Raw genomic sequence first — 20,513 nt, 5'->3', positions numbered from 1 at the left:
TCATCCTTTTCCTTAGTGAGGACCGATTCAAAGTATTCATTGAGGGCTGCAGCCACATCTTCCAGGTCCACACACACAATACCTCTATGGTCCTTAATTGGCCCTACTCGTTCCCCTAGTTATTCTCTTGCTCTTTATATATTTAAAAAACTCCTTTGGGTTTTCATGTATTCTACCCACCAATGCTTCCTCATGCACTCTTAGCTTTCCTAATATTCTTTTTAAGTTCTTTCATATTTTTCTACTTAAGCTGCAAAAGTGATAAACAGAAACAGAAAATGCTGGAAGTACTCAGCAGGTTCAGGCAGCATCTGCGGCGAGAAAAAGAGAATTAATGTTTCAGGTCGATAACTTTTCATCAGAACTCAGATTTCCAGCATCAGCACAATTTTGCTTTTCCACAAGAAAATAAGACTTGTTTCTGGAACAGTTTTACTAAATGAGGCCAGATCTAGAAACATTAAGCACTTTCGAGAGTAGCACAAGGGAAACCTCAGCACAGTCCCAGTTTTTAAAATGCAACATTAGCATTGGCATAGTGGGAACAAGAATTAGCAAAGCAGTCAGTTACTTACATGCAAAGAATGACACCATCCTTAAGACTGAGCTGGAAGTTCTCACCCAAACGTCTGCCTGTAACTTCTTCAATCCAGACACGCAACTCTTCCTCTTTCTGAGGGTCATATTTCTGAAGAATCTAGAAGAAACCAGAATATATGATATGCACATTACCACATAATTGAGTGTACATCTACACATTGAAACAATAAATTTTGTCATCCTGTGCCCTGAAATTTGTACAGCATGCCTAATCAGGTTTCCTGTAGAGAACTGTATCATGTTTATTGTTGGAATTGCTTTACTGATGGAAAAGGAGAACATCATGGCTAATTTGCACAGGCTGAAAACAAAATGATAGACCTACCCTCAAAATAAGAACATTTCAATAAACCCATTAGAAATTTCTGGCAGCTTTTCTTTCATAAAGCCTTTTAATACAACATACTTGGTCAAGGTTCGAGAAGCTCTCCAAGAGGAATCCAAAGTTCTATAGGGCCAGATTAGATCTTGCACGAAAAATCTTGGCAATTAATTGACATAACGAATGACAGTTGCTCATTTCCTTTGAGACACCAACTATTAGTCAATGCTTCGGGATTTTGAGAGAAACAGGTGGAGCAGGTTTGTGGAATATATTGCACCAAGTTAACTGTTTCATGACTGGCTCTACTTTGGCAATCTCATTTGTTCACAATTCACAAAGAAAGACAGAATGCCTGGATTTCAACCTCACTAACAGCTCTTCCTGAATTTGTCACTCTGACACATGAATCAAGATTGAACTTTTTTTTTTGGAAGTTTCATATTCCTTACGTACAAAACCTGAAGGAGCAATTTTTACCCAGAGCTAAGTTTTCTCCCATCAGTTCTGGACCTTCACTCAACAACTGTTTTTGCTGGAATACAACAGAATCCTGGAAATATTCAGGCCGGGGAACTTCAGTGGAGGGGGAAACCATTTTGCTGCCCTCTTCCATTCTTTGAAAAGGGCTGCGGCATGTACAAAGCTTAATCCTGCTGTCGATCAGTGTCCTTCATGCGACCTCCATCTGCCTGCCAGATTATTTCCAAAAACTTGAGAACACAAGGAGATGGCAAGAGAGAAAAACCAAAAGTTCAGTAAGCTACAACAAAAACAAAAAGGTGCAACATTTTAAAACAGAGAACCATAAATGTTAGTTTTTAAAAGAGTAAGTGAGGGAATTAGAGGGAAGGCACGAGTTAACACACAAACTAGCACGTTCATCTCGGACTTTTTTTTTTAAATGCTTTTCTTCTAGAGAGACTAAATTTTGTTTGGATAAATGATCCCACAAGGCTTTTCCACAATTAAATTTTGTTCGCACAAATGAAACATAGTTAGCTCAAACAGAATGCAAAAAGAAATGCTGAAAACTGGTTGAGAGCAAAGTGATACAAACTACCTGTCAAAAGACCACTGATGATTAAACTAATTAAAAATAAATATTTCTACGTTGGAGACTGCAATCCTTTTGAGAATTTAGAGGTGTCTTCAGAGGGAGGTGGTGTGGCCATTTGTTTTTGAGTCGAACAAGAATAGGTAGTAGCTGTCACTATAGTCATTTTTAAAACTTAGTCTGAGGAGCTATTCAAAACACAACCACATTGCTCTTTGGAATTTTGGTTAGTTTGTTCCTGCTCATAAAAGGTGATGGCACAAGGCCAACATTGATCTGTGCACTCCATTATGTATACTATGATAAAGCTATAACGTTAGAACACCTAACCGCAAGGTGTGTGACCGGATATAAAATATGCACAGTGACAAAATATTATAAAGCACTAATAAAAATGGTTTTATTTACCCAAATACCACACCTTGCACGCTTCCAAAGTACTGTACTAAAATGTGAGGTGACAGGTGCGCCTAGGCGATCCAGAGTTAGCATGACCAACAGCCCCAGGTTGGGGAAAGTAGGATATGGATTATTTACCAAACATCCAATATATTTAAAAAAAAAAGAACAATTTCCTTCCCAGAAAGATGGGCAAGGTAGTGCTAGTGTGAAAAGACTTAGAGCTTTAGTTTTAATTTCTACACTAATTAGCCTACTTTTTTTCCTTCCATCACCCATCTCTCTCTCCCCTGCATTTTTCCCCACTGAATCAGCCAAAAGGCTTTTACTCTCATCTTCAGTAGAAGCAGGACCATTAGAAAAACTACAAACACCATCAAATATTCAATATTTCGCATTTTTTTTTGTGGCAACACAAGTGGCGAGTCTGAGAGTTGGGTGGGCCCATTCAAAAAAAAGTTTGGACAACTGGTGTTTCTGGATTTCAGGACTGGAGGGGTCACAGCCGAAATGGATCAGATTCCAGCTGCTAACTGGTCGACAGTAATACGAAAATGATGCACTGTTTTATACCAAGCATCTGGGAAACACAACATTTGCTTCCTAAATTAGCCTTTGTAGAACATTCTACAGTTTGTGTTTTACATACTTGTTGAAAGGATGAAAACCTGCACTTGGCTAGGCAAAAGGAAAATTTAGCCGCTAGCAGGCAGTACATTCTCCAACATTCTTAACAAGCCGTCACTACAGATATATATACACCGGTCAGTAAAATACTGCTTTTTGACAAAAGGTTGAGTGTTGAAAAAGATTAAACAGCTGACTTGCATACCAGACAGAGCTGTTTTGGAAGAGGAAAAAATTGATCCCATGAGCTTCATGGTACAGAAAAATGTGCCAACGTTAGCATTTTCAAGGAAGTTCGGAGACAGTATATCCTTACACACCAAGCACAGACATTTATACACTTTTGTATATCTCAATATTTTAACATGGATCAGCCTCTTAAAAAAAATGAAAAAGTACATTAACAATGAATGCTTGAACATTCCTCTGATCACTGGCCAGAATCAAGTTACATCACAGAAGTTAAGCAAAGTTGAACACATCAGGAGCAAATGTGCAGTTTTTAGTTGATAGGATCATTCTTAAACTCACAATTGCCTTGCAGTTTTCTGATGGTCTTGTTGTACAGGCTATAAAAGTTTGGTTTAACATGTTAAAGCTTTGGTCTTGCAACAATTTGGTGAAACCTCAGTCCAATGCTTTGGGCATTTTCAAAGTTTGTGGCAGGGTATGATGCCAAGTCTATCTATAAAAGGAGATATAGGCTGAACGGATCTGGTTTCCTTTGAAATTGTTCTTGCAGTTGATGGCTCATCCTTGGGCTTATTTTTTCCAACATTTTAATCAGCAGTCTGAGGGATTTTTCCACTTGTACTCGGTTCTTTCTCATCAATCACCACACCCACTCATGATCCTGCAACATTGTTGAATGTTCCTCAGCATATTAATAAACCTTAATTCAAAATGATCTGCAGTCGTCCAGTAGTGTCACAAATAACTAACTACTCCTCGATTGCCTGTTATGTGATTCAGGGGTGCAATGACGATCTCCTTGCACTTCTTGGTTATCCTTTGGTAGATGTGTGAAGAAAACTCAGCCACCTCTCACCTTTAATGCCTGGTCGGTTTTACATTGAACATTTTAGCCTTCGATGGCCCGAATTTCCGGCCTGTAATGACGGTGAAACTTTCAGTATTCGCTGCTCGTACACTGTGGACGCTGACTGCAGCATCTGGAGTCTGTGCATGCACAGTTAGAATCGGACAATGCAGAACGCATCCACTTGGTGTATTAATGAAGTGCCTGCTCTCGCACACGCACACATGTGAAGGGCATTGACTGGATGGTTACTTGAGTGCATATAAAAAAACACTTACTGACAGTGGGGCCAGTGGTCAAGCTAGGAAGTATATACCTTAAATGTTTCACTCTGAATAAATCTATACCAAGTAAAGACTGGCGCTCTTTGTTCCCTCACTGGCTGGCTACTGCAAATCTTTAGAAATCACTGAAGTGATGAAAACTTCCGCTTTATGCTGTCATATCGCTGCAAAAATTAAAAATGCTGAAAAGGTTACACCTTGTTAAAGGTTTTTAAAACAGCATGCCAAGTCATAGTTACTCTGGCCCTGGAAAACTAATTTTATATTTCGGCAATGTCAAATTCTAAAAGCTCCATAGTTTCAATATAATAATATTTATTTAGAAAACTTATTCATGATATTTCAGTTTCTAATGCACATATCCCAGACTTTACTTTATACAAAAAGTGAAGGATATTCAGCACATTTTACTATTTGCGAGAATTCTTCAATGCGATTGGCTATTTACCCTGCTTGATGACATCATTGCTGATGGATGCCTGAAGATCCCCTTAAATTTGGCACCAGATTCAAATTAACATTGGAAAAAGGTGAAATCCACACCAGAGAGATCACTCGACCCTTGTGGGCAGCTTGGAGGTCAGCAATGAAACTCTACCGCTGGCCTACTTATTGCAAAAGCCAGGCCATAATCTTTTCTAATCAAATTGGTCCGAAATTTGTCTAACTTTCTGAAATAATTTAAAAACTTGGCTGTGTACCAAATACTTCTTTTCCCCTCCCAAAATAACTCTTCAAATGAAAGCTCAACTATTGTATCACTGAATGTCTCCTTGTGGGAATGTGCTTCCACCAGCTTTCTCATCCAAGAACTAGAGTGGGAAGCAAGAAAACCTCATCACCCAAGAGACTTTCCTCTTACAACTTCCCATTATTTTGTTTCTGCTATGGATCGGAGCTTCAAAATGTGCCCTTCCTGCTCCCCAAAATCATATCAATACTGAGTTGCAATCTGCCATCTTCTACTCATTTTTAAATCAGCATTCCAAAACTGAGAATTTCTTGCCTTCCTTGCATAATCTCACCTTACTTTGAGGCTATACCATGCCACCTAATCACTTCGATTCAATTTTTTGAACATTTCTTGTCATAAACCAAGGGCCTCAAGCCTTTCGTAAATTAATTGGAATGATAATCAAACTATGCATCTGTGCCACCTGGTAAAGACACTAAAGGACTCATTGCATTCCAAAGAAACTTCAAGAAGCCTGTGACATTAAAAGAAAAAAAAACTCAAAAGGAGCGAATTACGCTTTCCATTGAAGTTCATCATATTTGAAGCAACTTAAAAAAAGCAAACATTTGTTCAAAACGGAGAACTAATTATCAAGAAAAAAGAAACAATCACAGCTCAAATTATTTTAAATATCCCAAAGAAACTGGGGGCTTGCTTTCATGCATTTTTTTTTAAAATCTCGAACAAATGCTAACATCATGGGAGATTGAAGTTTTTAAGCAATGGAAAGTCAGTCAAGAGTAGTTTACCATGCAAACTGTTACAGTTTACAAGAGAAAAGATGATTATGAGAAACAGAGCTCACAAAAAATTTTTGCAGTTTTAAAAAGATTGAAAGTACCTGTATTTGAACCAGCTGCAATAGTGTATGCAAGTTCTGGTCTCCATCCTTAAAAAGGGCATCAATATATAGATGGTGTTCAGTAAAATGAAGTACCAGAAGAAAAATATGCAACACCTCAAACCCCTCCCACAGCACCTTCCCATGCAACCGCAGAAGGCGCAACACCTGCCTCTTTACTTCCCCTCTCCTCACTGTCCAAGGGCCCAAACACTCCTTTCAAGTGAAACAGCATTTCACTTGCACTTCCCTCAATTTAGTCTACTGCATTCGCTGCTCCCAATGCAGTTTTCTCTACATTGGAGAGACCAAACGCAGACTGGGTGACCACTTTGCGGAACACCTTCGGTCTGTCCGCAAGCATGACCCAGACCTCCCTGTCGCTTGCCATTTCAACACTCCACCCTGCTCTCGTGCCTACATGTCCATCCTTGGCCTGCTGCATTGGTCCAGTGAAGCTCAACGCAAACTGGAGGAACAGCACCTCATCTTCCGACTAGGCACTTTACAGCCTTCCGGGCTGAATATTGAGTTCAACAATTTTAGATCATGAACTCTCTCCTCCATCCACAGCCCCTTTCCGATCCCCCCTTTTTTCCAATAATTTATATAGATTTTTCTTTTCCCACCTATTTCCATTATTTTTAAATGTATTTCAATCCATTGTTTTATCTCTGCCTTTTAGCCCATTTCAATCCCTTCCCCCCACCCCCACTAGGGCTATTATCACATTCCTTAGATAATATCACCACCTTCAACACCTCTTTGTCCTTTTGTCTATGACATCTTTTGGCTATCTCCACCTATCACTGACCCTCTATCCAGCTCTACCTGTCCCACCCCACCACCCTTAAACCAGCTTATATTTCACCTCTTTTCTATAATTTCCTTAGTTCTGTTGAAGAGTCATACGGACTCGAAGCATTAACTGGTGTTCCTCTCTTCAGATGCTGTCAGAACTGCTGAGTTTTTCCAGGTATTTTTGTTTTGGATTTCCAGCGTACGCAGTTTTTTGCTTTTATAAAAATATGCAAGGTTTGAAATAATATGGACAATTGATTAAATCGTCATTTGGGGTAAAGAACCCTGCAAACCATTGCCGAAAATAGGATCCCGATTCTTTCGGAACAGAGTTCAACAGGAATCAAACACAGAACAATGCAGATGAATTCTAAAGATGAATCTAGCGCAAATTAATTAGATAGGCTGCCACTTTGAAGAAATTAAAAGGATAGCAACAGGCCAAGGCTGGCAGCAAAAAAAAAGTCCACTCAACTCGCCGAACAAGTAAAAGCTCCTTTTACCTATTCCATAATTTTCCATTCAACGATTGGAAGGATATTTATCACTCCAGGCTGCATTATGAAGCAGCCTTATATTCAGAATTCTCAAGGGCAAGCTCCTGATCTTTGATATGTTTTTAAGACAAATGTCAAGAACATCAAGGGGAGGCCAGGTGCCCTTCTACTGGGATAAACCAAAACAAACTCAACTGATGGGCTGCATCCTTGTGTGCATTCCATTTCAACAAATCAACCAAGGTCCTTGGAAACTATAAATCTGTGATTCCATGGCTGCTATCCTACAGCAGACAGCAGGATTCAACTGTGGACTTCAACCAGTGAATATCCCTTTATACAGCTCACCCACCTTAGAACGTAAAAATTGGAGGGGTGGGGGGGGGGGGGGAAGAAGAGAGAAATCGCCACAAGGTTTATAGAAATATTTTGATACATTGTTCAGTGTTTGCAAAATAATCTCAACAGTAGTCCAGAATGATTCTTCCCACTGCTGCAGGCAAAAGAGAGGCTCCATTTCAGATGCCACTTTACTGCTTCATCAAATCTACATCATCCTGTATGTCAATTCTCCATGCCCAGTGAACCAGAGAAGCCAAGTGTTATGGATTCCAAGTGCTCATGATTCATTTTTTTCATTTCTTAAACCTTAGCTGTAACTTCTAGTAGAATATAGGATATATAATACAAAGTATCCATTTCAAACCAATTCTCTTTCCAAAAATTGAAACAAACTCAAGAATGTTATGATTCCCAATATTGACAAATCAAAACTAAAAACTAAATCGGATTGTTGCCTGTTTAAAAAGTTTGAAACTTGTAATCAAAGTAAGGCAGCCAATTGCAACTACAGAGGACAAGAAATACAACAATATCAGTTGTTTCTATGGAAAACTCTAACCAAAATAAAACATATCCCAAAAGAAAATTATAATCAGCTATTTCCTTCACTTTAACATTGGCACTTACTTAATAGTAAACTGAAGTGCAGGCTAAGTTGTGCATTCCAGCACTGAAGTGGAACAGGAACTCATGACCCGACTCAGGAGCAAATTTTTTTTACTCTTTCACAGGACATGAGCATCACTGATTTGGATATTATTTATTGCCCATTCCTAATTGCCCTCGAGATGGTGGGGTGAACTGCCTTCCTGAACTGCTGCAGTCTGTGCGGTGTAGGCACATCCACAGTGCTGTTAGGAAGGGAGTTCCAAGATTCTGACCCAGCGACAGTGAAGGAACAGCGATTATAGTCCCAAGTTAAGATAGTGTGTGGCTTGGTGGGGGTGACGTTTCCATGTATCTGCTGCCCTCACCTTTCTAGGTGGTAGAGGTTGCAGGTATGGAACATATTGTCAAAGGAGCCTTGGGACTGTCGAAGGAGCCTTGGGTGTGTTGCTGCAGTACATCTTCTATATGGTACACATGCTGCCACTGTGCATCCTGTGGAGAAGGGAATCATGTTTAAAGGCGTTTGGTGGGTGCAAATGAAGTGGGCTGCTTTGTCCTGGATGGTGTTGAGCTTCCCGAGTGCTGTTGGAGCTGCACTCATCCAGGAAAGAGGCGAGTATTCCATCACACTCCTGACTTGTGCTTTGTAGATGGTGGACAGGCTTGGGGAGTCAAGTGGTGAGTTACTTGTCACAGGATTCCTAGCCTCTGACCTGCTCTTGTAGCCACAGTATTTATACAGTTAGTCCAGTTCAGTTTCTGGTCAATGGTATGTTGATAGTGCGAAATTCGGTGTTGGTAATGCCATTGAACATCAAGGGCAATGGTTGGATTCTCTCTTGTTGGAGATGGTCATTGCCTGAAACTTGTGTGGCGTGAATGTTACTTGCCACTTGTCAGCCCAAGCTTGGATATTGTCCAGGTCTTGCTGCATTTGGGCACAGACTGCTTCAGTATCTGAACAGTCATGAATGGTGCTGAACATGATTCACTAATGATTGCACATCTCCACTTCTGACCTCATGATGGAAGGTTAAAGATAAGCAGCGGAAGGTGGTTGGGCCTAGGACACTACCCTGAGGAACTCCTCCAGTAATGTCCTGGAACTGGGGTGATTGACCTCCAACAACCATCTTCCCTTGTGCTAGGTAGGACTCCAACCAGCAGAGACATTGCACCCCAGCACCCCACCCCCAATTCCCATCGGCTCCAGTTTTGCTAGGGCTTCTTGATGCCACACTCGGTCAAATGCTGTCGTTGTCAAGGGCAGTCACTCTCACCTCACTTCTGGAGTTCAGCTCTTTCGTTCATGCTTGAAACAAAGCTGTAATGATTTCAGGATCTGAATGATCCTGGCAGAACCCAAACTAAGTGCCAGTGAGCAGGTTATTGCTCAGCAAGTGCTGCTTGATAGCAATACTGATGACCCCTTCCAACACTTAACTGATGGGCCAATTACTACACCATCTGACTACTCTCCAAGTGGATTTGTCCTGCTTTGTGTACAGGACATAGCTGGGCAATTTTCCGCACGACTGGGTGGATGTCAGTGTTGTAGCTGTACTGGAACAGCTTGGCTATGGGCGCAGCAAGTTCTGGAGCACAAGACTTCTGCATTATTGCCAGGACATTGTCAAGGCCCATAGCCTTTGCAATATCCAGAGCCTTCAGCCATTTCTTGATATCATGTGGAGTGAATCAAATTGGCTGAAGACTGGCATCTGTGATGCTGGAGACCTCCAGAAGAGGCAGAGATGGATCATCCACTCAACACTTACTGGCTGAAGATTCTTGCAAGTGAGAGTTGTTGAATTGTCCACCACCATTCAAAACTGGCTATGGCAGGACTGCAGAGCTTAGATTTGATCCACTGGTTGTGGGGTGGCTTAGCACTGCCTATCGCATGTTGCTTATGCTGTTTGGCATGCTAGTCCTGTGTTGCAGGTTCATCAGATTGACACCTCATTTTTTAGGTATGCCTGGTGCTGGCCCTGCCATGCCCTCCTGCATTCTTCATTGAACCAGGGTTGATCCCCAGGCTTGATAGTAAAGTGGGAGATATGCTAGGCCGAGGTTACAGATTGTGGTTGAGTACAATTCTGCTGCTGCTGATGGCCCACATTGCCTTGTGGATACTCAGTCTTGAGTGGCTCGACTGGTTCTAAATCTATCCCATTTAACATAATGGTAGTACCACACAACACAAAGGAGGGTGTCCTCAGTGTGATGGGGGCTTCATCTCCAAAAGGACTGTGCAGTGGTCACTCCTACTGATTCTATCATAGGCAGATACATCTGCAGCAGGCAGATTGGTGAGGTCAAGTATGCTTTTTCCTCTTTGTTGGTTCCCATACCACCTGCCGCATACCTAATCTAGCTGCTATGTCCTTTAGGGCTCGACCAGCTCAGTCTGTAGTGCTGCTACCGAGCTACTCTTGGTAATGGACACTGAAGTCCCCAATCCAGAGTATATTCAGCACCCTTGCCACCCTCAGTGCTTCCTCCAGGTGGCGTTCAAAACAGAGAAGTACTGATTCATCAGTTGGGAGTGTGGGGCAGTAGGTGATAATCAGCAGGAGCTTTCCTTGCCCACGTGTGAACTGATGCAATGTGATTTCACAGGGTCTGGAATTGATGTTGAGGGCTCCCAGGACAACTCCCTCCTGACTGTATAGCACTATGGTGCCACCTCTGCTTGGTGTGTCCTGCCAATGGGACAGGATATCTCCATCCCTGGGTGTGTCTAGGACAGTGTCATCCACTCAGAATCATGCCTTACAGACAATGTCATGCTGTTGCTCGACTAGTCTGTGGGACAGCTCTCCCAATTTTGGCACAAGCTCCCAGATATTAAGGAGGACTTTGCAGGGTTGACAGTGCCGAGTTTGCCATTGTCGTTTCCAGTGCCCAAGTTGATACCAGGTGATCCATCTGGTTTCATTCCTTATAGACGTTCTAGTGGTTTGATACAACTGAATGGCTTGCTAGACTATTTCAGAGGGCAGTTAAGAGTCAACCACATTATTGTGGGTCTGGAGTCACATGTAGGCCAGACCAGGCAAGGGCAGATTTCCTTCCCTAAAGGGCATTAGTGAACCAGGCTGGATTTTACAACAATCTAAAGATTAGTTTCATGGTCATCATTAGATTTTTAATTCCTGGTTTTTATTGATCGAATTCAAATTCCACTGTCTGCATGGTGGGATTCGGATTCAGGTCACCAGAGCATTAATCTGGGTCTCTGGATTATGAATCTAGTGACAAACCACTACATCACTGCCTCCCAATGCAGGTTGGTGTCCTTCATTCAGAATATCTTTGAACATAGAGCACTTTACCAGAATTGTTTGTTCACTATTCCCATATTATTCAGGAAATGCTTATTTAGCCATCCCAAGCTACCAATAAATAGATTAGGAACTAACCCCCAACAATGCCTGAAATGTAGCCATAACAATTGCAAAACAATGTTTGATGTTTATAAAACTTAAACCAACACTACATTACCTCCACTAGTCTGGCTTCAATTACAAAAATACTTTTGTCTAGTTCAGACAGTAAATTATTCCCTCATTTTTCTCCCTTCCCAAAGGCACTGACCCTTGCTACAATAACTACAGCTCCTAGAACATTGCCCAAGTGACTTCTTCATGCAGACAGTGAGAATTAGAAATCTATGTAAATCAACTATCAGAGCAGACCCAACTCAGTCCTTCAGAGAACACTACGCACTGATTACTAGATTTTTTTTCTGTTCTTTCATGAGATGTGGGTGTTTTGTTGCTAATCCCTAACTGCCCTTGAGAAAGTGGTGTAATTCCACCTTCTTGAAATGCTAGTCTCTCTGCTTTTGGTATGCCCACAGTGCTGCTAGGCAGGGAGTTCCACGATTCAGATCCCATGACAGTGAAGAATTGGTGATATAGTTCCAAGTCAGGATGCTGTGCAGCTTGGAGGGGAACTTGCAGGTGGTAATATTCGCATTCATCTGCTTTCCTCGTCTTAGGTGGTAGAGGTCATGGGTTTGGAAGATACTGTCTAAGGAGCCTTGCCGAGTTCCTGCAGTGTATCTTGTAGATGGTATGCCCTGCTGCTACTGTGCGTCGGTGGTGGAGGGAGTGAATGTTTGTGGTTAGGGTGCCAATTAAGTGGGCTGCTTTGTCCTGGATGGTGTCAAGCTGTGAGGGTTGTAGGAGCTGCACTCATCCAGGCAAGTGGGAAGTATTCCATCACGCTCCTGACCTGTGCCTTGTCGATGGCGGACAGACTTTGGGGAGTCAGGTGAGGACAGTTACTCACCTTGGAGTTCCCAGTCTGACTTGCTCTTGTAGCCACAATATTTATATGGTTGGTCCAGTTCAGTTTCTGGTCCATGGTAACTCCAGGATGTTGGTAGAGAGATTCAGCAGTGGTAATGCTTGTCCATGTTTGGTTCAAGGCTGTAACGAGGTCAAGAGCTGAGTGGCCCTGGCAAAACCGAAACTGTGCATCAGTAAGCAGGTTATTGCTGAGTAAGTGCCACTTGATCACTGTTGATGACGTGTTCGATTTCTTTACTGATGATTGAAAGTAGACTGATGGGGCCATGATTGGCCAGGTTGAATGTGTCCTGCTTTTTGTGGACAGAACATGCCTGGACAATTTTCCACATTGCAGGGTAAATGCCAGTGTTGCAGCTGTGCTGGAACAACTTGGCTAGGGGCGCTGCTAATTCTGGAGCACAAGTCTTCAATAATATTGCTAGAATATTGTCCGGCCCATAGTCTTTACAATATCCAGTGCCATCAGCGTTTCTTGCTATCACATGGAGTGATTAGAATTAGCTGAAGGCTACTAACTGTTCTGGTGGAGACCATTACAGTTGCCAGGGAGTCAAGGTGGATATTTCAACACTCCACCCTGCTCTCATGCCCACATGTCAGTCCTTGGCCTGCTGCATTGGTCCAGTGAAGCTCAACGCAAACTGGAGGAACAGCACCTCATCTTCCAACTAGGCACTCTACAGCCTTCCGGACTGAATATTGAGTTCAACAATTTTAGATCATGAACTCTCTCCTCCATCCCTACCCCTTTCCAATCCCCCTTTTTTCCAATAATTTATATAGATTTTTCTTTTCCCACCTATTTCCATTATTTTTAAGATGTATTTCAATCCATTGTTTTATCTCTACCTTTTAGCCTATTTCAATCCCTTCCCCCCAAGCCCAACCCCACTAGGGCTATCTGTACCTTGCTCGTCCTGCTTTCTACCCTTAAATGTCACCTATTAGCACATTCCTTAGATAATATCATCACCTTCAACACCTCTTTGTCCATCTCCACCTATCACTAGCCCTCTATCCAGCTCCACCTGTCCCACACCCTCTTAAACCAGTTTATGTTTCACCTCTTTTCTATTTTTACTTAGTTCTATTGAAGAGTCACATGGACTCGAAACGTTAACTGTGCTCCTCTCCACAGATGCTGTCAGACCTGCTGAGTTTTTCCAGGTATTTTTATTTTTGTTTTAGTCAAGATGGATCATCCACCAGCACTTCTGGCTGAAGATGATTGCAAGTGATTCAGCCTCATCTTTTGCACTGATGTGCTGGGCTCCCCCATAGTGGCAGATGGGGATATTTGTGGAGCCTCCTCCTGTTAGTTTAATCGTCCAGCACCATGGATGTGGCAGGACTGCAGAGCTTTAATCTGATCTTTTGGCTGCGGAATCCATTAGCTCTATCGCATGTTCCTTGTCCGGCATGCAAGTAGTCTTGTGTTGTAGCTTCACCAGATTGGCCTCATTTTTAGGTATGCCTGGTGCTGCTCCGGGCATGCCCTCCTACACTCTTCATTGAACCAGGGTTGATGCCCCACTCTACCATTACCATCAAGCTGAGGTAAAAAGCTGGGCCAGGAGATTACAGATTGTGATCAAATACAATCCTGCTAACTGCTGATGATCCATAGCACTTCATGATGCACAGTTTTGAGTTGCTAGATCTTTCTAAATCCATCCCATTTAGCTCAGTGGTAATTCCACACATGGAGGGTATCCTCAACGTAAAGATGGGACTTCATCTCCACAAGGACTGTGCAGTGATCACTCCTACCGAGACTGTCAAGGACAGATACATCTGCGAAAGGTAGACTGGTGACGACAAGGTAAAGTAGGTTTTCCCCTCACCACCTGCTGCAGACCCAGTCTGGCAGATATGTCCTTCAGGGCTCAGGTCAGTAGCAGTGCTATTGAGCACCACTTTGGTGATAGATACTGAAGTCCCCCACCCAGAGTACACACAGAGTGCCCTTGCTACCCTCAGTGCTTTCAAGTGGTGTTCAACATGGAGTACCACTGATTCATCAGCTGAAGAGGGATGGTAGGTGGTAATCAGCAGGGGGTTTCCTTGTCCATGTTTGACCCAATACCATGAGACTTCATGGGGTCCGGAGTCAATTGTCAAAACTCACAGAGCAACGTCCTCCCTAGAGTATACCACTGTGCTGCTGCCTCCGCTGGGTCTGTCCTGCCGGTGGGATAAGACATCAGGGGTGGCGACAGTGATGTCTGGAACATTGTCTGTAAAGTATGATTCGGTGAGTATGAAGATGGCAGGCTTTTGCTTGACTGGTCTGTGGGACAGCTCTCCCAATTTTGGCACAAGCCTCCAGGTACAAGTAAGGAGGATTTTGCAGGGTCAAGAGGCTGGGCATGCCATTGCTGTTTCTGGTGCTTAAGTCGATGCCAAGTGGTCCATCTGATTTTATTACTTTGGCTTTTCTGTCATAGTTTGGTACAACTGAGTGGCTTGCTAGGCTCCTTCAGAGGGTATTTAGAGAGTCTACCACATTGCCGAGGGTCTGCAGTCACGTTAGGCCAGACCAGGTAGGGTCACCAGATTTCCTTCTCTAAAGGACATAAGTGATAACCATCAGTCAAAGGAACCCTGGCTGATTTCCCATCGTACACAACTCTGACAGAAGCCCCAACATAGTAAGTGGCTTTATTAAGTCACCAACATTAACTTAATTGGAAGTCTGTGCTTATAAACACAAAGTGCTGAAAATACTCAGGCCTGGCAGCACCTGTGGAGAGGGGAACAGAGTTAATGCTTCAGGTCAATGAATGTTCATCAGAACACATTAAATGAACTTTTTAAAAAAAACAATATCTTAAGATAGAATATCCCTACAGTACAAGATAAAACACAAGAAAAGCCAGTTTGAGTGATTTCAAGAAACACTTCAGACAAGGAATGCATGATCTATCCAGGAACCATTTTGAAAAAAAATCAGAACAAAAAGTTATTCAAGCAGTAATTATATGTTGCCATATAATTCTGGGGCGGTGCGGGGGGGGGGGGGGGGGGGGGAGATAATAAAACAACAGTGTAAATTATGTGTTCCTGTGCAAGGATGAGCTAGCCAGGGGAGTCAAATGATTTCCCTCATTTGCTTTCATCTTTTGTGAAATTGGAGATGACAAGTAAATATTACAAATAGTGTGCCAATAAAAGGATTCAGGAGGAATTTTTTTTTTTACTGACAGCAGTTAGAATGCATTAACTTGCTACCTTGTGAAGCAGTTGGAACAAATTGCATAGATGCATTTAAGGGGAAACTACAGGAGGTGAAAGGAACAGTAGGATATGCTGATACTGTTAGATGAAGTAAAGTGAGAGGCTTGTTTGATCACTAAATTCACCCCAAATCCCATCACCACCAACCATCCCCACCTCCAGCAGCAAGTGGTGCGAAAGGGGGCTTTCACCACAGTAACATCAGTCCACAAAGATGTTAGAAACATTGTTTTTATGGAATCACCTCACAAATATGCACTTAATGTGAAATTTTTACACCTTTTAAAAAAAAAAAATCAGAATATTCCCACTAAGGGAATTACAAATAATTCTCTGGTTCAAAATTGAAAGCCATTATCCAATTGCCTTGATATACCACAGGAATCATTTGAGACTGACACTTGATTGACAGTTATAATGCTGGCTTCACTCACTGGTGTGCTGCTCTTCCACCAGTAAAGGGCTGACAGGACAGAAATTCAGACAGAATGTTAAAATATTCCACTGCAACCAAGTGTTTTTTTTTTTAATTCGTTCATGGGTTGTGGGCGTTGCTGGCTAGGCCAGCATTTATTATCCATCCCTAATTGCCCTTGTTCAGGGGGCATTTAAGAGTCAACCACATTGCTGTGTGTCTGGAGTCACACTAGGCCAGACCAGATAAGGACAGCAAATTTCCTTCCCTAAAAAAGGACTTCAGTGAACCAGATGGGTTTTTGACCACAATCAGCAATGGGCTCATGGTCATCATTGGACTTTTAAATTTCAGATTTTTGTTGGATTCAAATTTCACCATCAGCTGTGGGATTCAAACCCAGGTCCCCAGAGTATGGCCCTGGGCCTCTGGAATACTAGTACAGTGACAATACCACTATGCCCTCCACCTCCCCAATGTGTGTATGAAGTTGAGCTGTGGGCGTTGCCTCCTCTGGAGTCTCACACTAGCCACCAGGATTTTGTGTACTGTCAGATCAGCAACATTACTCCCTGCAATGCTGCAACTTTGCCTTGGCACTGACACAATGAAAGCTGCAGCTTTCAAATTGAAAAAAAACAGCAGTGGATCAGGACCACGCTGCATTAAATCAACAGCGTGCCTTCATAGCTGGAATCAATGCCATCTGGCTATCCCATATTGCGTCTTCTCCCACTTCTCAAGACCAATTATAAATCGTTAATGTCCTGATGTGCAACTCCAACCCTTTAGCTTAATGGATTCAAAGGGGAAGAGCTCCCTTTAGATTCTCCCACCCCTACCAGCAGCTCTCCTTTGCCTAGAGAAGAACACTATTCTTTGCAGTCTTTGAAAATACTGAACCTTTGACCCACAAGAGTCTTAGTAAAGGCTCCTGGCAGCTCCACAAGGTATTCAATTAAAGCGAAATAGTTCATTTCAAGGGTGGATGTGAGGATTCTGCACGTAAGCTAATAAAAGGTTTACTGTTCTAAAAGCAAGATCAGCTTTTAGCTGAAAAGGCATTTGTATGTGGAAGAGATTTTTAAAACTGAAATTTGAAAAGGTGAACTTATTATCAAAATTAGTTTTACTAAAAAGCATGTGAACTGACTAAACACTGATGCCTCAGTGGTGAAATGCAGTATAAAAACAAGTGCAAACTAGTAAAAGCAAAATACTACGGATGCTGGAAATCTGAAACAGAAACAGAAAATGCTGGAAAAACTCAGCAGGTCTGACAGCATCTGTGGAGAGAAAAAAAAGTTAATGTTTTGAGTCCGTATGAGCTCTGAAGAAGAGTTGTATGGACTAGAAACGTTAACTGTTTTTCTTTCCTCTCCACAGATCCTGCAAACTAATAAATTAATTTTAACTCTGGTGAGAAAGTGCATTTTCTAATACAGTATAAGTCTGCTGAGTAGTACAGACACACGCTTCAATCCTCATCACCAGCAAATGATTTCTGTCTGTATGGGCTCACTTCACAGCATTGAGCCAAGGCAGGATCAGTGTCAGCTGCAGATGAATGGCCTGTCAACAATCAAATGCCTCAGCTCACACAAAGAGTGGTCTATTGGGCAAAATAGTGGCGCCTATTGAACTCTTCCCCAAAAGAGTTAGGACTAGCAAAAAAGCAGGGGAGAAAGGAGGGGGGGGGGGGGTGGGGGGGCGGAATACAATAGTGATTGATTCAGGGTATTTTCCAACCGGAACAATGGAGGAGTGCAACATATTTTATAATCCCAATTCTTGACTAATTAATTTTGAATATGTCAAAAATGAAGCATTTTTACTTTTAGTTTAGTAATGGTCCCTTTAATTAAGTATGTGTATTAAAGATACTTTCAAAACAAGCTGCAACCAAAGAAATTATGACCCCAGCCTAACTCAAAGCAAATGCTGCAAAGCTTTGCTGTGTTTGAATTCCAAGCAGAATTTAAAAGGATGGAGCCAAGATGCCTACAAACTAATGCACTGTGAGATTCACTCAGATATTTGCATGACTGGCAATTACTACAGGGATTAGGCAAGAATTATTTAAAATCAACAGCAACTGTTTGAGAAGTATTTAATTAAGCTGGCCTGTTCAAATTTGGGTTCAGGAATTTCAGGGAAGATATTCCAAGCTGGTTAAAAAGGCTGTAAGAAAGAAAGGAAGGAAGGAAGGGAGGTTTAGCAAAAAGATGTCAGACAATTTTTCTTTTCAAGATAGTATGATAGTCCTATATCCATTAGATATTATTGCTATTTATTTACTTGTCCATCTATACTTCAAAAAAAAACAGCTTGAGAACTAAAATCTGAAATCTGACCAAAAAAAAAGTGTTTATGCAGCACATGATGCATCCGGAAGCCAAAATGAAATTTTAAAACGGCTTTTGATATTTCGGGCAAACTATAGAACATGTGTGGACAGATTCAGGGCCAATGAAGAAACTCAAGCTCTTGAGTCATCATGTATTGAAGTAATCTAAAATTACAGGTTAAATGGGACAAGAGAAAATGCAATTTGGTAATCTTTTTCCAAAAGAACATCAGAACATAAGGGCTAGGAGCAGGAGTAAGCAATTCAACCCCTCGAGCCTGCCCCGCCATTCAATACGATCATGGTTGATCTCAGTTCAGCCTCAACACCAATTTCCTGCCCTCTCCCCATAACCTTTCAACCCGTTACTAATTAAAAATCTGCCTATCTCCTTAAATTTATTCAGTGTCCTGGCATCCACTGCACTGAGGTAGTGAATTCCACAGATTCACTGCCCTGAGAAAAGTAATTCCTCCTCATCTCTGATTTAAATCTACCACCCCTTAGCCTAAAACTATGGCCTCTTGTTCTCAAATGCCCCACAAGGGGAAACATCCACTCCACGTTCACTTTGTCTATCCCCTTTGTTATCTTATATACCTTAATTAGATCTCCTCTCACCCTTCTAAATTACTCAATCTCTCCTCATAAGACAAGCCCCGCATCTCTGGAATCAATCTAGTGAACCTCCTCTGAACTGCCTCCAATGCAACTACATCCTTCCTCAAAAGTAAGGGGGCCAAAACTGTGCACAGTACTCCAGGTGCGGTCTCACCAATGCCTTGTACAGTTGCAACAACACTTCCCTATTTTTATACTCTATTCCTTTAGCAATAAATGACAAAATTCCACTTGCCTTCCTTATTACCTGCTGTACCTGTGTACTAGCTTTCAGCGATTCATGCACAAGGACATCCAGATCCCTCTGCATTGAAGCATTCTGAAGTTTCTCTCCATTTAAATAATAAGTTGCCTTTTTATTCTTCCGACCAACATGGATAACCTCACACTTATCCACGTTAAACTCCATCTGCCAAATTTTGGCCCATTCACCTAACTTGTCCATATCCATTTGTAAGTTTCTTAATTGCAACTTACTTTCCCACCTCAGCATCTTTTTCCTCCTATAACTAATGACACTATATATCCAAAATGGAAGCATTGTTCTCATTTTGATCCAAACTACTACTGACATCAAATCAGATCTCAGTTCAGTACATATTTCTGACATTAGTTCATAACTAGGCTTCACATTACTCAGACACAAGTGAATGATCCAGAATACTGTTTTAGTCACATCATCTTTCCCTATTATGCATTTTCAGATTACTTAGGAGTTTGCAAATGGAAACACTCAGTAGCAATACATATTGTTGCCAGAAGAACTTAATATTTAAATAGCATTAAAAATCTGATTATGCACCAGGCTATGTGTGGGTTTTTGATTGGATTTCCTGCTCAGGAAGAACCTCAAATGATTTAAATTACATTTTCATAACAGCACTCAGTTACCAAGGGTAATGCATTTTTCAAAATATACAATTTCATTTCCGATACCAAAGTATTTAGCCATTGTAAAAAAAGGAATGGCATTTAACAGCCCAATTCCAACGTGAATTACATCACTTGCCAGTACAAATGATGCAAACCTTCCTTCATAAGCATCCTGCAACAGACATTAAAATAAAATAACCAGGATGTGCCCTTGGTAAGTCAATACCCAGAGGAAATAGCTGAGAATCTGAGCAGCTGGAGTTCATTCCACTTTATACAATACACCGATTTACACTGTCTAGCAATCCCTACAGCATCTGTTTTTTCATGCCTAGGATACACACCTTTTAAACTAAGCCTCATCTGACAATTAGGAAATTCAAATTTAACTAAAACATTGCTTTAACCTTCTTATCCCTCCAAAAAAAAATTAAGATTTTTCACTGGATGATTTCTTTTAAAAAATGATATACTGTTTTATTGCATCTTGAAGAGGTGCATGTTGTAACATACTTCTGACCAGTTGTGCAAGTAGGTTAGTGTT

The 20,513-nt window shown here is 41.7% G+C and overlaps 1 protein-coding gene across 1 annotated transcript in view; it reads right to left on the bottom strand.

Moving 5' to 3' along the window:
* The window catches only part of cnn3a (calponin 3, acidic a), a 70,644-nt gene that overhangs the window by 26,755 nt on the left and 23,376 nt on the right, over positions 1–20,513 (bottom strand). The window contains exon 2 of the mRNA XM_041208136.1: positions 576–697. Coding sequence (XP_041064070.1) covers positions 576–697 — 122 coding nt within the window. The remainder of the gene's footprint in view (positions 1–575; positions 698–20,513) is intronic.

This window comes from Carcharodon carcharias, chromosome 16, assembly GCF_017639515.1.
Source record: "Carcharodon carcharias isolate sCarCar2 chromosome 16, sCarCar2.pri, whole genome shotgun sequence".
In the NCBI taxonomy this organism is placed as follows: Eukaryota; Metazoa; Chordata; class Chondrichthyes; order Lamniformes; family Lamnidae; genus Carcharodon; species Carcharodon carcharias.
Note: the sequence above shows the minus strand (reverse complement) of the source record. Positions and strands in the feature narration are given on the sequence as shown.